This window comes from Hipposideros armiger, unplaced genomic scaffold, assembly GCF_001890085.2.
Source record: "Hipposideros armiger isolate ML-2016 unplaced genomic scaffold, ASM189008v1 scaffold_197, whole genome shotgun sequence".
Lineage (NCBI taxonomy): Eukaryota > Metazoa > Chordata > Mammalia > Chiroptera > Hipposideridae > Hipposideros > Hipposideros armiger.
This window is the reverse complement of record NW_017731547.1, coordinates 761,069-775,376: the sequence shown is the minus strand read 5'-3', so window position 1 is coordinate 775,376 and position 14,308 is coordinate 761,069. Positions and strand designations below refer to the sequence as shown.

General features: G+C 36.5%; 1 protein-coding gene across 1 annotated transcript in view; it reads left to right on the top strand.

Annotated features, from left to right (window-relative positions):
• The window catches only part of LOC109388440 (dystrophin), a 1,592,311-nt gene that overhangs the window by 817,659 nt on the left and 760,344 nt on the right, over positions 1 to 14,308 (top strand). The window contains exon 18 of the mRNA XM_019653146.1: positions 5,676 to 5,799. Coding sequence (XP_019508691.1) covers positions 5,676 to 5,799 — 124 coding nt within the window. The remainder of the gene's footprint in view (positions 1 to 5,675; positions 5,800 to 14,308) is intronic.

Below are 14,308 nucleotides of genomic sequence, written 5' to 3'. Positions count from 1 at the left end.
ATAAATTAATTAATTAAAAAAATATATATATATATATTACTAAGAGTGATGACAAAGTTTATTGCCTATGTTCTAGGAGTTTTATGGTTGCTGGTCTTACATTTAAGCTTTAATCTATTTTGAGTTTATTCTTGCATTGACTCCTTGTTTTTGAAATCAACCCTCTCATGACCCCCATATTTCCTTCTAGTCATTCTCTTATCTTCATCAAAGGCAAATGTTTTGCAAGATTTGTCCAGTTTATGGATCACTTTCTTGCAACATATACAAAAATAAACTCAAAATGGATCAAAGACGTAAATGTTAAGACCCAGAAACCTTATAAACCTCCTCGAAGAAAAAATAGGCAGTAAACTCTCAGACATTAACCTAAGTAATATTTTTGCTGATATTTTACTGATTTTACTGATAGGGAAACAAACAAAATAAGCAAGTGGACTACATTAAACTAAAAAGTTTTTGTACAGCAAAGGAAACCATCAACAAAACGAAAAGACATCCTACTGAATGGGAAAAAATATTCATTAATGATACAGCTTATCAGGGGTTAATATCCAAAATTTATTTTTAAAAAACCCCACAAAACTCATGCAACTCAACACCAAAAGAACAAACAATGCGATTAACAAATGGGCAGAGGACCTGAATAGACATTTCTCCAAGGAAGACATACAGATGGCCAATAGACATATGAAAAGATACTCAATATCACAAATCATCAGAGAAATGCAAATAAAAAGCACAATGAGATAACATCTCACACCTGTCAGAATGGCTATCATCAATAAATTAACAAACAAGTGCTGGTGAGGATGTGGACAAAAGGGAACCCTGGTGCACTGTTGGTGGGAATGTAAATTGGTGCAGCCACTATGGAAAACAGTATGGAGGTATCTCAAAAAACTGGAAATGGAACTACCTTATGACTCAATAATCCCACTTCTGGGTATTTATCCAAAGAGATCCACAACACTTATTCTAAAAAATATATGCACCCCTATGTGTATTGCAGCGCTATTCAAAACAGCCAAGACTTGGAAACAACCGAAATGCCCATCGATAGATGATTGGATAAAGAAATTGTGGTGCATTTATATAATGGAATAGTACTTGGCCATAAAAAGAGAATGAAATCTTACCATTTGTGACAACATGGCTGGATCTAGAGGGCATTATGCTAAGTGAAATAAGTCAGACTGAGACAAATACCGTATGATCTCACTCATATTTGGGGAATCTAAAGAATAAAATAAATGAACAAACAAAACAGAACAAAAAAAGGAGTAAATAAAATATGCTCAAATTAACATATGAAGGATTAAGTTGAGAGGGAGGGATTGAATTTACAGTAGAAAGATAACAAAAAAATTTATAGATGCCTGAAAAGAAGAGAATAAAGTATAAATGGCAGGTAGAGACATTGACTTTCAGTTAAAGAAAGAAAACTCACTGAGATGTAAGAGAAGGGCCCTTTGCAGGTGGGTTGGATATTTGGACATAGGATGTGGAAGAAATTCTAGTCTGATAATTGTACTTTTTTTCTTTTTTTTTTTTATAAATTAAAAGACAGTGTCATCTGTCGATAGCTGGAGAAGGAGGATGGGCCAGAGCTTTGAGAGTTGTGGAAAAAGCTTAAAATAGTTTCTGTGGAGAGTCAGAGTTCAAGTTGCAAAAACTAAATGTGGCAGGATGCTGGGTTTATTTGAAACCATTGATCATTACCTTAATGTGGGTTCCCCCAAGAGTGTATCTGGAGACAAAGACATAGGTGCAAGCAGTTTATTGGGGAAGCAAAGTGGGGAAATGGGGTTAGGAAAAGAAGGCAGGCAATACAAGATGATACGTGAGCAGGTTATTGCTGGAGGCAACGGGGGCTCAGTTCTCCTGGGAACCCTGTGAGACATTGTGTGTACCATCCTTCACCATGGCTGCACCCTGAACAGCAGTGGAGGTGGGATATTTATCCACCAACTCCCAGCTCCCACTCATTAAGGGTTCCTCCTGAGGTATTGAGTACACATCTTGGCACTCCTGGCTCGCCCCATGCACTGCAAGTGAATGCCCATGGGCAGAGGCACAAGGATTTTTTTTTTAATTAAAGTCTATTGGAGTGACAATTGTTAGTAAAATTATATAGATTTCAGTTGTACAATTCTGTAATACATCATCTATATATCACATTGTATATTCACCACCCAGAGTCAGTTCTCCTTCCATCACCATATATTTGATCCCCTTTACCCTCTTCTACCACCCCCTTCCCCCTTACCCTCTGGTAACCACTAAACTATTGTTTGTGTCTGAGAGTTCTGTTTCTTCATTTGTTTTTCTTGTTATTTTGTTTTCAGTTTTATATATCACATATCAGTGGAATATGGTTCTCTACTTTTTCTGTCTGACTTATTTTGCTTAGCGTTATAGTGCTAAGGATTTTTATATTGTACCAAAAGAAAACAAAAAAGGCCTTTCTCAAAACACTGTGATGGAAAAAAAGTGTGTTGGATTTCATAGGTGGTTAAATGACCATAATCAAAGGCTTGATTTAGTGAGTTAACATAAATGACAGAAATGGAAAGAGGCATTTTTGCAAGTATGCAACAGGACTCTACAGGCATCCTTCATTTTATTGCACTTCATTTTATTGTGTTTCACAGATGTGTTTTTTACAAATTGAAGGCAAGACCCTCCACCAGCAAAAGGATTATAACTCCTTTATTGCGATACTTGCTTTATTACAGTTGTCTGGAACCGGGCCCACAATATCTGAAATATGCCTGTATTTTAAAGTCAATATTATGAATGAAGAAATAGGAAGCCCAATCATTAAACTCATGGGAAAGCAAAATGTAGGAAAGAGAGCAGTTGCCATGTATGATAAAATAAAAATGCCTAAATACAGAGGGTGACAAAAAATATATATACACATTTTAAGAAAACACCTCTTAAAATGCGTATACATTTATTGGCATCCCTGGTATTTATACTCCATATGCAAATGAAAGTATTGACATCCATTGACATCTATTTGGGGCCAAAAAATCTCTGAAATCAGATATTTGTTCCTTGAGTTTTTAGTTGGGTAGCCTTTGCTCAGTAAATATTTATTACTATGAACCAAATCCTCTTTGAGGTGAAGGATGTAATGGTGAACAAGATGAATTAAGGTCCTTCCCCACAGTTCCAATAATCTGAGATCAATTAATTTATCTGTGCCTCAATCTCCTTATATGAGCAGAGAGATTTTTGCCACATGCTTCTGTAAGGATACAAAAAAAGAGTACTTTATTGGAAGTGTTTCGTGTTCTGTAAAACTCTATATCTGTTTAATTTTAAACCAATAGCATGCACCTAACATGGCAATTTTTAATAGGTTTATATGATTTAAAGCCCTGAAATTTGAGTTTAGGAAATCAGTTCATCAGTTTGTGATGTGGATAACTGGCTTAAAGATAATTTATGTGAAAAATTCCTAGAAGTTTTAACTCTCTTTAACTTCAGTGTGATTTGAAAGTGCAATTTGGAAGTCAAAACATTGATTTACCTCATAGGTTGCATCAATGGAAGTACTGGAAATGAAGAAGATAATTGTCTCCTCTTCCCTGATTATAATAAATACTAATATCCGTTTACCAGCCAAATTTTAAAGAAAATAAGATATTGTCAAACCATGGACTATCCATTGCAGGAACTGGGAGTAGGGTAGGCTCAGTATCAGATACCTTCTAATTGATTTAAAGAGCCAATTTGAACTATTTGAGGATTGTAGTGGAAAAGAAGAAATAACATGGTGATTAAGGTACACTACTTGGTGTCTTAAATCTTGTATTAGTATTTTTGTTCTAATTCACAAATTTCCTATGAAAATTGAGAAGTCATTTATTTTTCTGGACAGTTTCACTTGTTTGCCTGTTTGTTTTGTTTAATAAATGATTGGATTAGATGCTCTTTAAGTTTCCTTTTCATAGATTCTTTACAGATAGATGCTGATGAAATGTAGGGGTTCTTTCTCAAGAAAAATGCACACACAGTCAGAATTGTGCCTGGAATCTCCTCCACTCTTGCAATCCTTCCATGACTCCCCCAAAACTTCTGCTTTAACTAGACCTGAATCACATGATCAGAGTGAATTTTTCCCATTAGCTCCATAGATCTCTGCAAAAAAAGATGTTTGAGAATAACAGGGTAGATGATCAGATACCTATTGCAGCATAACAACACACCCTGAAATTTAGTGGGTTAAAACAACAGTTATTTATCATTTTTCACAATTCTGCAGTGTGGGCAGGACTCTTGGGGGGCAGTTCTGTGGCTCTAAGGGGTATTCGCTGGAGCACTCATTTGGTTGTATTCAGCTAGTGTTTGAGATGAGTCAGAAGGTCAAAGAAGACTTCATTTACATGGCTGGTGCCTCATGCTCTTTCATGTGGTCTCGCCACCTGGCTAGATTGAGCTTCTTAAAGGGTTGTTGGAAAAAAAATAAATTAATTAATTAAAAAAATATATATATATATAATTTATTTTTTTAATGTTACACCCTCTTTGAAAACTAGTTTGACCATTTCTTTTCTTTTTTTTTAAATTTTTATTGGGGAACAGCCGTGGTCATTGGTTACACACTGCTTTCATGCTACAATGGCATAGTTGACTCTTTTAGGGAGGGCACAGTTGACAGTGGCCCATGCGGGGATCAAATCGGCAACCTTGGTGTTATCAGCATGACGCCCTAACCAACTGAGCTAACCAGTCACCCAGAATTTTTATTTAACTGTTGCATTCTCAGAGTGTGTGCTCTAAGAGGACAAGATCCAAGGTGCAAGCACTTAAGAAACTCCTGCTATATAAGAATGTGAATATCAGAGGTATGGTTCAGTGGTTGCCACCAAAAGGAATGCCTTGTTTGCTGGAAATACTTTTCCAAAAGAAGAAAGTTATCTCAGGAGGTACTAAGTTTTCTACCAGTGCAAACTTTCAAGCAGAGGCTGAGTAATAGCTTATAGGGGATTCAATAGAGGTGATTGCTACAGTGAAATGAATAAAATGGCCTCCATTATGAGAAGACTAGATCAAAGCTGATTGCAAATTTTGAGCCTACCTGACTATGGAGATAGTCATGCTATTAAGAGTAAGGGAAGCATCAGGCAGGAGTCTCAGATTAGGTGGAGAATGATAAATGTGGATAGATTGCCTTTTTTCATATAGAGGAGAAGGATAATCAAGAAATAATGACCCGGGCTAGCTGAGTGGCGCATTGGTTAAGAGTTGGCTTGGGACACCAGCTCTGAGCAGCAGGGCCCAGGTTCGGATCCCACATGAGGGCCAGTGATGCTGCACCATCTACATCTAAGATGGTGAACAACAGCTTGACCTGGAGCTGGGTTGTCATGAGTCCCCAGTGATGGCGTAGGCTGCAGTGGGGCTGCAGTGGGCTACCATAAGCTCCCATGAGCCGCCATGAGCGGCTGTCCAGAGGGCGGCGAGCGATCTGCCTCACCCGGGAAGAGCGCAATGATAATACCAACATGGGCCAGTGAAGCGACGTCCTCCACAACTAGAATGAAGAACAAAAGGACAGCAACTTGTCTGTTCCCCTTCCCCAACACTGTTCCCCTCCCCCAATTCCCCAATAAAACCTTAAAATAAAAAGAAATAATGACCTTTATTCTTTTCGGACTTAGGTTGGATGTCGATATAACTGAACTTCACAGTTGGATTACTCGTTCGGAAGCTGTGTTGCAGAGTCCTGAATTTGCAATCTATCGGAAGGAAGGCAACTTCTCAGACCTTAAAGAAAAAGTCAAAGTAAGTTATGCATTAGTTTTTATGTAGTTTCCTAAGTTTTACTGCTTGTAAACTCTGCTCTGTGCTCTCTGATGGTATTAGAGTTGAAAAGATTAAAGCAATATGATATCATACTTTTAAGTATATCTTTAAATATATTTTAGATATCAAACAGAATAAAAATTTAGCTTAGTAGAATCTTTCCTGGTTCTGCTGTGACTGACCAGGAATGCTTTTCATAAACTTTCTTTAACTTTGATATTGTTTTGCTGTAAATTAACAGTTTTTTAACATGAACTTATATTGATTTCCCTTCATATATTGTTCTGTCATCTCAAGACTGGGACTTAGCAAGCTTGTAGAATAGTTAGACCCTTAGGAATACTCAGGACTCTTGTCTATGCTTTCACTATCATCAAAAAGTTATCCTTTATAGTCATTAATATTTGCCATAAGTTATAACAGATTTGCATTCTCTAGATATTTATGTGTTGCATTATTATAACAAAAGTCCAGGATTTTTCAATATTTATTTATGATAACAAATGTTTTGCTGTTTTTATTCCCTACTGAGACATTATAGTTTTGTCCTCCATAATAGAGATTTGTATTCATTTAATAAGAGCTGCTTCATCTTTAGGAACATTATCAGTTCTTTGATTTTTCAACTTCAACAATTATACAGCATCCATTTTTGGCATGTCATTGGCGATATAGGCACACCTCATTTTATTGCACTTCACTTTGTTGTGCTTTACAGATGCGTTTTTTTTTTACAAATTGAAGGCAAGACCCTCCTCCACCAGCAAAAAGATTGCGACTCGCTTTAATTGCAGCTCGCAGTAATTTATTGTGGTGGTCTGGAGCGAAAGTTGCAGTATCTGTGAGGTATACCTGTAGTTTATAAGAGAATTTCTAACAGAGTAAATACTCTGCAGTGATCAGCCTAAAGAAAAAAATATTCTGAATGTCACATAATTTTAGCTATAGGAAGATTATGTGTGTGGATTAACTCTGCCTTATCTTTTGAGTATTCTTTTTCATGAATTACAAAATCTATTGTATTTTTACAAATACAACACTACCTCAGAAGCAAGTTAATACTTGCTGTGGGTTTGAAACTTTTGGAGAACAAGCGCTCTTGTAGGAGAAAATAATCTATTTTAGGCTGCTAGAGGATGAGAGGTAATTTCATCAACATTTCTCAAAGTTAACTATTTATAAATTGGAAATTTATTTTCAGTTTTTTAGCTTATACAGCATTCTATTATCAGCATAATAGACTTTTATAAATAGTTTCAAGAAATGGAACTATGATTATATTGTTAATAGTTTAGTTTTAAAATTGAACCAAAGACTACGTGTATCATATATAGTAGAAAATTAGCAGAATGTCTTATTTCAAAGTATACCTATGTGAAGATATATCTTTGTTATGATTTTTGAGGGAAATCTCTGGAAAATCACATAGAGAAGATGTCCTCTAAATACCTTTCAAGGTTCATGTGACATTTGATCAGTGAAAGTGTGAATCACCTTGGGCAAACATTTTACTAGCTAACTTAAAATTTCTTAATCCATCTGAATAATCTACTTATCTGTTTGTCATCCAATTTCTGTTATCTTAAAACAGCTTTGAGCAAGCAGGAAAATTGAATTCCAGCATTTAAGGAATATAAATTTAAAATTTTCCTGTTATCATTATGGTTACCTAGAATCAATTTACATTTAATCAATAGTGTCAGCAATGACAGACTAAAGTGCTGAAAAAAATGTACAATATTGTATGAGTGGTTTTCTAATGCCTCGTGAGTCACCTTTATCAACTTCTACTCTCATTTTCTAAAATAACAACATCATTCTTAATTGCCTACTAAAATAACATATGAAATGATTTACCTAGACATTTCCTTCAGGCTAAATATCATGTATATGTATTAAAAATCCTTGAGAGAAATACATAATAATAAAGATGGATAAGAGTACATCAATTTTCTTCTTCACCTCTCGGTTTATGTAGGTTATTTTGAATACTTGGGAGGCCCAGGTTATGAATTTGAGTGGTATTGATTCATTTTTAGGCATCCATTAAAAAATGGCAAAAAATTGCCCTCTCTCTCTCTCTCTTGTTTTTTAAATTCACTTTATTCTTTCACCATTTGTTACTTGCAATGCTTTCGGCCAGTTAGAAAAACCTAGGATATTAACTGTTCAATTTTTATATACTTTTAAACCTAACATAATGTTTTCTTCTCTATGAATCGTGTGCTTTATACATACAATTAACATGACGTACTGACTGAAAAATTGAGTTCTGGGGGACATTTCTACTCAGAGTGTGGTCCCTAGACAACCAATATTGGCAGCATCTGTGAGCTTTTTAGAAATGTAGAATCCCTGATCTAATGAATCAGAAGCTACCTTAAACAAGACCCCAAGGTGATTCGTTTGTCTGTAAAGTGTTGAGAATTAAATGAGACACAATCTGGAACTTTCCCAGACTACTAGATGCTTCTTCACTCGTTCTGTTAATATCACCACAGTTCAGAATTTCTAGCTGAATAACAGGTCTAGCTACTTACCTTCATGAATTGAGCTTGTGGGTAATATAAGTTGGTAATTAAAACAATAAAATCAGCTGTTTGACCACAAGGTGATATGACAAGGTGTCTGAGAACCTGCGACCTATACAGCGTGCTCTTGAAAAGCTTCCTACCAGCCGTGCAGGTCAGCAGGCCTTGGCTCTTTCTTGGACCTCAGCTTATTCACACCCGCACCAAATAAACTTGGAACCAAGTTCTGTTGTAAATCTGCAGGCTAATGAATTCTGCATGTGTATTCCCTATGTCTGCCCCCCCACCCCCGCCCCCAGAATATACCATATTTCCCCATGTATAAGACACACCCTTTTTCGAAAAATTTGGGGTCTAAAAACTGGATGCGTCTTATACAATGGTTGTAGTTTTTTTTTAACTTGCATTTCCCACTTTTTTCGTGCTTGTTTTTGAGCTCATACAACCACTATATAAGATGCACCCAGTTTTTAGACCCCAAATTTTTCGAAAAAGAGTGCGCCTTATACATGGGGAAATACGGTAGGTACCTCTACGGATCTGCCCTTTCTCTTATCTTCATCTGTGCTCTTGTGCACTCTTTTCTCTGCCTCACTTCCTCTTTGTCCCTTCCCACGCTCTCTCTGCACTCTGAACCACTTCTTCCAAGGCAAACCCTCTATCCCATGTACTCATGTTGTTCATCAAGAAAACCACTTTTACCCTTGAGAACTTGATGAAGACTAATAACTCTTTCACACACCCACTCCTTTAGAATTGCTAGTTTTCTCATGTCCCAGGGCCAACTCCAAAGGTACCATTCTCTTTCTAAAAATCTCTCTTCCCTTGCGTCTCATGCCTAGTGGCCATCTAGCATTCACCATTTTATCATATTAATTTCGCGTTGAAGACTTCGGCAGCGGGATCACAGTCTTCCCCCTCCAAGGTGTGCCTTCATCCTTAATAATCTCAGCTCATGTGGACTGTCCTGCTATCTCCAAAAGCTTCCATTTTCCTAATCTCCTCAATTCAGCCATCCACTTGTATAACTATACTGACGATGTCTCATTGCCAGACATGATGACATTTCTGAACCACACTTCAAAGGAACAAATTCATCAGTGTGTCTTGAGAAGCTTTCCATGCATCCTTAGTATTAATACATTTTCTCCTCAATTTCTCTCAACAGTTATTTCAAGTGTTTATGGGTATCCTAAATTTTGACCCACTGTTTATGGTAGATGACTTTCCCTCTTACTTTAAGTAAAATGTTATCTCACAGATTATGTGTATTTATGCTCATAGTCTCTTTCTTTCCCTCTGCCTTGGTGGAAGAGACTGTGCTTTGCCTAGTTATGGCTAATTTTTGTGTGTGCGTGCATGCGTGCATGCGTGTATGTGCATGCGTGTGTTTTCTCAATATCTTCACTGTCTGTATCCTAAGGAACCTGCTTCCATTCAGTCACACATCCATATCCTTAGTCTCTATTTTCTGGGTCTTTATCATTAGCCTTTAGACTGTCTGTTTCTTCATCTTTGGGAAAACCCTCCTGTCCTATAAACACACACATGAATATTGTGCCTTATTTTGCTCAACTTCTCTGCAGCACTAGACCCTATTCACCTATTTATTATTCATGAAGTTTTTTTTCTCTCTTGGTTTATGGGATACCCCTATATACTGGTTACCTTTTCTTTTTTTACATTTTTGGCCATTTGTTCCATCTCATTTTTCCTTTAATATTGATATTCCCTATAGTTCTTCCCTTGTTTTTCTTCTCCAGATTATCCTCATTTGTTCCCATTCAAATAGCATCTATTTTCTGATGACCCCAAATATGTATCTTTAACTTATCTCTGTCCCTTAAAGCCCAGGCCAATATATCTAATTGCCTAATAGGCACCTTTAATTGAATATTTGCCTAAAAAAAATTAAAATACCCCTCAATATCTCCCAGCCCTCCTTTATTCTTTCTTTTCTTTTCCCTCTTTCAACAGCCTAATCTAGAAACCTAAAAGCTAACTAGGTCATCTAGTTTTACCTCTACCATTCACATGTCCAACCTTTGACAAGTTCAGTTAATCTCACTCCCTTACCAGCCCTTGAAACTTTCCAATTCTCTCTATTCCCATCACCACAACCCTAACCCTAAGCTAATATCATGGCTTACCTATGTTTAAGGTGACAATCTTTAGCTGTTCTTTCCTGCCACTAATGTTGTATTCCTTTAGAAGTTTTCACATCACTTCTACCAAAGTGAACTTATTACAATGTAAGTATTATCCAGTTATACCTCTGTTTATACTCATTTGAGAAAGAAAAAAGAAGTTCCTGATACCCGCGAGCTGACTTGGCACTTCAGTTAGGCCTTGGAGTTGCTGGATGCTGTATAGTCTATGATGGTCTACTGTCAAATATGAACAACCGCTTAGAATGCCAACCTCAGATAAGGCCACTGCATCATCATGATAGATCAAGACAAAAACATGACCGCTTTGTAACCATGTCTCACCACAGACAAAAATAACAACATTGTCCAAACTATCCCAAATGACCAAATATCCCCCCATCTTCAATAATACAGCAGATTGTGCATCTTTACTGATCATAGCCTTATCCTCTCTACAGTCATCAGGCCATCTAGACAGAAAAACATTTTAAGATACCCAGTCATAGAATTGCTCCCACTTCCCTACAGCATCCATTTAAAGACAAAGTCCTGTTTCCTTGACCATCCCCATAACCTTACACAAGCTCAATACCTATGAACTCTAACATCCTCTTAGACACATACGCCCATAGTCCCCTATTATATGCCATCTCTCTTGTTGCAGCGAGTAAATCAACCTGTTAAACTCCAGGCCTGTTCCTGGTAGCCCTTAGCAGGAAGATATTGATAAAGTCCATGTCTCCATGTTGCCTTCATGGTAATTCCATGGTCTACTTCCTGTTTATTTATCCAAACTGATTTCTGCCCATTGTGACACTGATTAGATTCTTGGTTTCTAGAAATTAGGAACTGGAGCTCAATTTGTTTTGGTATTTTATTTTTGTTTGTTTTGGTTTGCCTAAGTTTGGTTTTGGTATCCCAGTACCTCATATAGTGCCTGGTACTTAACACAATTAATGTTTGACTATATGAATAAGTGATTAGTTTTCAGTTCTGTGGTCACATTTGAAGTCAAGCTCTGCTACCAATATGAAGGATTTAACGACTTCTGAATAAACATTTGAGTGAATAAATTACTTTTTCTGTCAAAGGGCAAAACTTAATTATAGAATGTTAAGTGAATAGAAAAATTAATTGCTTCTAAAGTTAGGATAGGACTCTGGGGAATCTGGAACTTACTTCCATATTAATTAGAGAAGATGTCATGAAACGAAGAAGCTTTTAAGAGATGCCGATAAAGAAGGAGGAAGAGAGGTCATAGAGTGTTTTTAATCAACTTGTTAAAGAATTAATAAACTTCTCTTTTCTGTATACTTTGCTTAAAAGTTATTTTAATTGTTTTTTCTTTCTATGATTATACAACTCAGTTGCCTTTTATTTTGCACTTGAAGTTATACATTTTAGAATTCATAGTTTCCCAATGATCTCTAAGAATTTTCATGAGCATAATATATTTTAAAATTAAGAATACATTCCTAATGGGATGGTTCACTGATGTCCTTTTTTAGCTTCTATGTTTTTTACTTGAAATTACGTGTACTAGATATTTTAGAATCTGAGTAGTAGCTTCTACACATATAATCACTTATTGAATATATACTGAGTAAAGTATTATTCTCCATGTGAAGAATAATTTCAAAACTATATGTTCTATTATACAATATAAATACTTTTAAGATTAAAAATATTGTATATGTGCATGTATACCCACAGATACATATACAGTAAACAGATATATAGGGAAACAGATACACATACAGAAAAGCTGGATGAGTTTCCTGAGGAAGAAAAATCAGAGAAAGATCCTAATGTCTAAGGCAGAGAGATGTCATCATGAACAAGGTGATTTCAAAGAGGTAGTTTTAGTTATCGGTATTTAATGCTATAAGAAGCACTATACCTGTCAAGAAGGAAATTGGTGCCTTTTGAAAGAACTCTGTGTAGCAGTGAGATCTGAAATCTGACCCTAGATATTTGGACTAACATTGAGGGTGAAATGTATAGAAGAAAATGGATGTCATGGTTGAAGAGCATTCAAATGATACACTTGGCCTTGAAAACAGGGGAAAAGCTAATATATACGAATGTAAATGGGTGTGTGTGTGGGGGTGGGGAGAGAGAGAGAGGGATGGAGGGAGAGAGAGAGAGAGAGAGAGAGAGATTTTGAATGAGAATGAATCAGAGCCATAAAAAAGGAAGAAAGACTGAAGATGTGGAAATATTTGAAAAATAGCCCCCAAATTTCTGAGACCAGTGGAGTATTGTTACACTTATTCTCTAGTGATACCAAAACATTCCAATATGTCAGCATAGCCAAAGATTTTGCACAATCTGAAAATGCAGGAACAACTTACTTAGCGTAATTTAAAATATAATACTCTATACTAGCCAGGTGGGACTACTTGTTTATCTGCTACTGAGTCCAAGGAATCCTGGCTAGTACCATAGTCAAGAAACATTCCTTTCTCTCTTGTTCAGGGGAGTTTATACTCCCTCCAATTTTTTGAATACGATAACTTTTTATTATTCTATAACAAATGTTCTAAGTACCATGTTGGGTTTTATACTTTTTCTTTTCCTTAACCAAGGGAATATAATCTATTATGTTTTTCTTAATGAATTTTACATGGTACTATTTGTTTTTATTAAAGTTTATTGGGGTGACAGTGGTTAGTAAACTTACATAGGTTTCAGGTGTACAGTTCTGTAATACGTCATCTGTATATCACATTGTGTGCTCACCACCTAGAGTCAGTTCTCCCTCCATCACCATATGTTTGACCCCATTTACCCTCATCTACCACCCCCTCCCCATTACCCTCTGGTAACCACTAAACTATTGTCTGTGTCTTTGAGTTTTTGTTTCTTTGTTTGTCTTATTCCTTTGTTGTTTTCAGTTTTCTATCCCACATATCAGTGAAATCACATGGCTCTTGACTTTTTCTGTCTGATTTATTTCCCTTAGCATAATAATCTCAAGATCCATCCATGTTGTCTCAAATGGCACTATACATTTGCGATAGCTATTTGTTTTTTATTGGATAATTGTTTATTACTGTTGCCAGGACATCATAAAAGTCCTGTTTAATGTGCCCAACTCCTCAAATAATCTGCATTTCCTGGAAGACTTGTTTTTAATCCAGCTTTACTGAGCTGGCAAGACCTAACCTCATGGGCTGTTTCTGTGGTCACTGTATATATAGCTACCAGGATTTGTCATACATTTGCACCTTCATAGAGCATTTTAACTGTGGGTAGGGTGGGAGAGACTATATAATATTGTAAATGGAGACATTATGCTACAGTAGGCCTCACCTTATTATGCATCTACTGTGTGCCAGGCACTGTTCTAGGCACTGGTGATAGTGTGAAGAAGGAAATTCATGGGGATACCAGACCTTCCACAGTTTATATTCCAGTAGGGAAGATGAAAATGAAACAAGATTAATATGTAAATGTATAGAATGTTATTGATAAAATCCAAAGACAAAAATAAAGGAGGAATGAGGGCTAGAAAATGTGTGTGTGTGTGTGTGTGTGTAGATAACTAGAGTGGCAATAGAAGTCCTAGCTGAGAAAGTGACATTTAAGTAAAGATCTAAAGGCAGCAAGGAATTTTTTTTATAGATATGGGAGGTAGGGGCATTTCAGCCAGAGGGGAGAGTAAATGCTTAGCCCTGAGGCAGGAGCATGCCTGGAATGTTGGAGAACAACAGAGTGTGGCTGGAGCTGTGTAATGAAGGTGTTTAGTAGCAGGAGAAGAAGTTAGGTTTAAGGAGGTTAGGGTCAGGTGGGCCATGGTTAGAA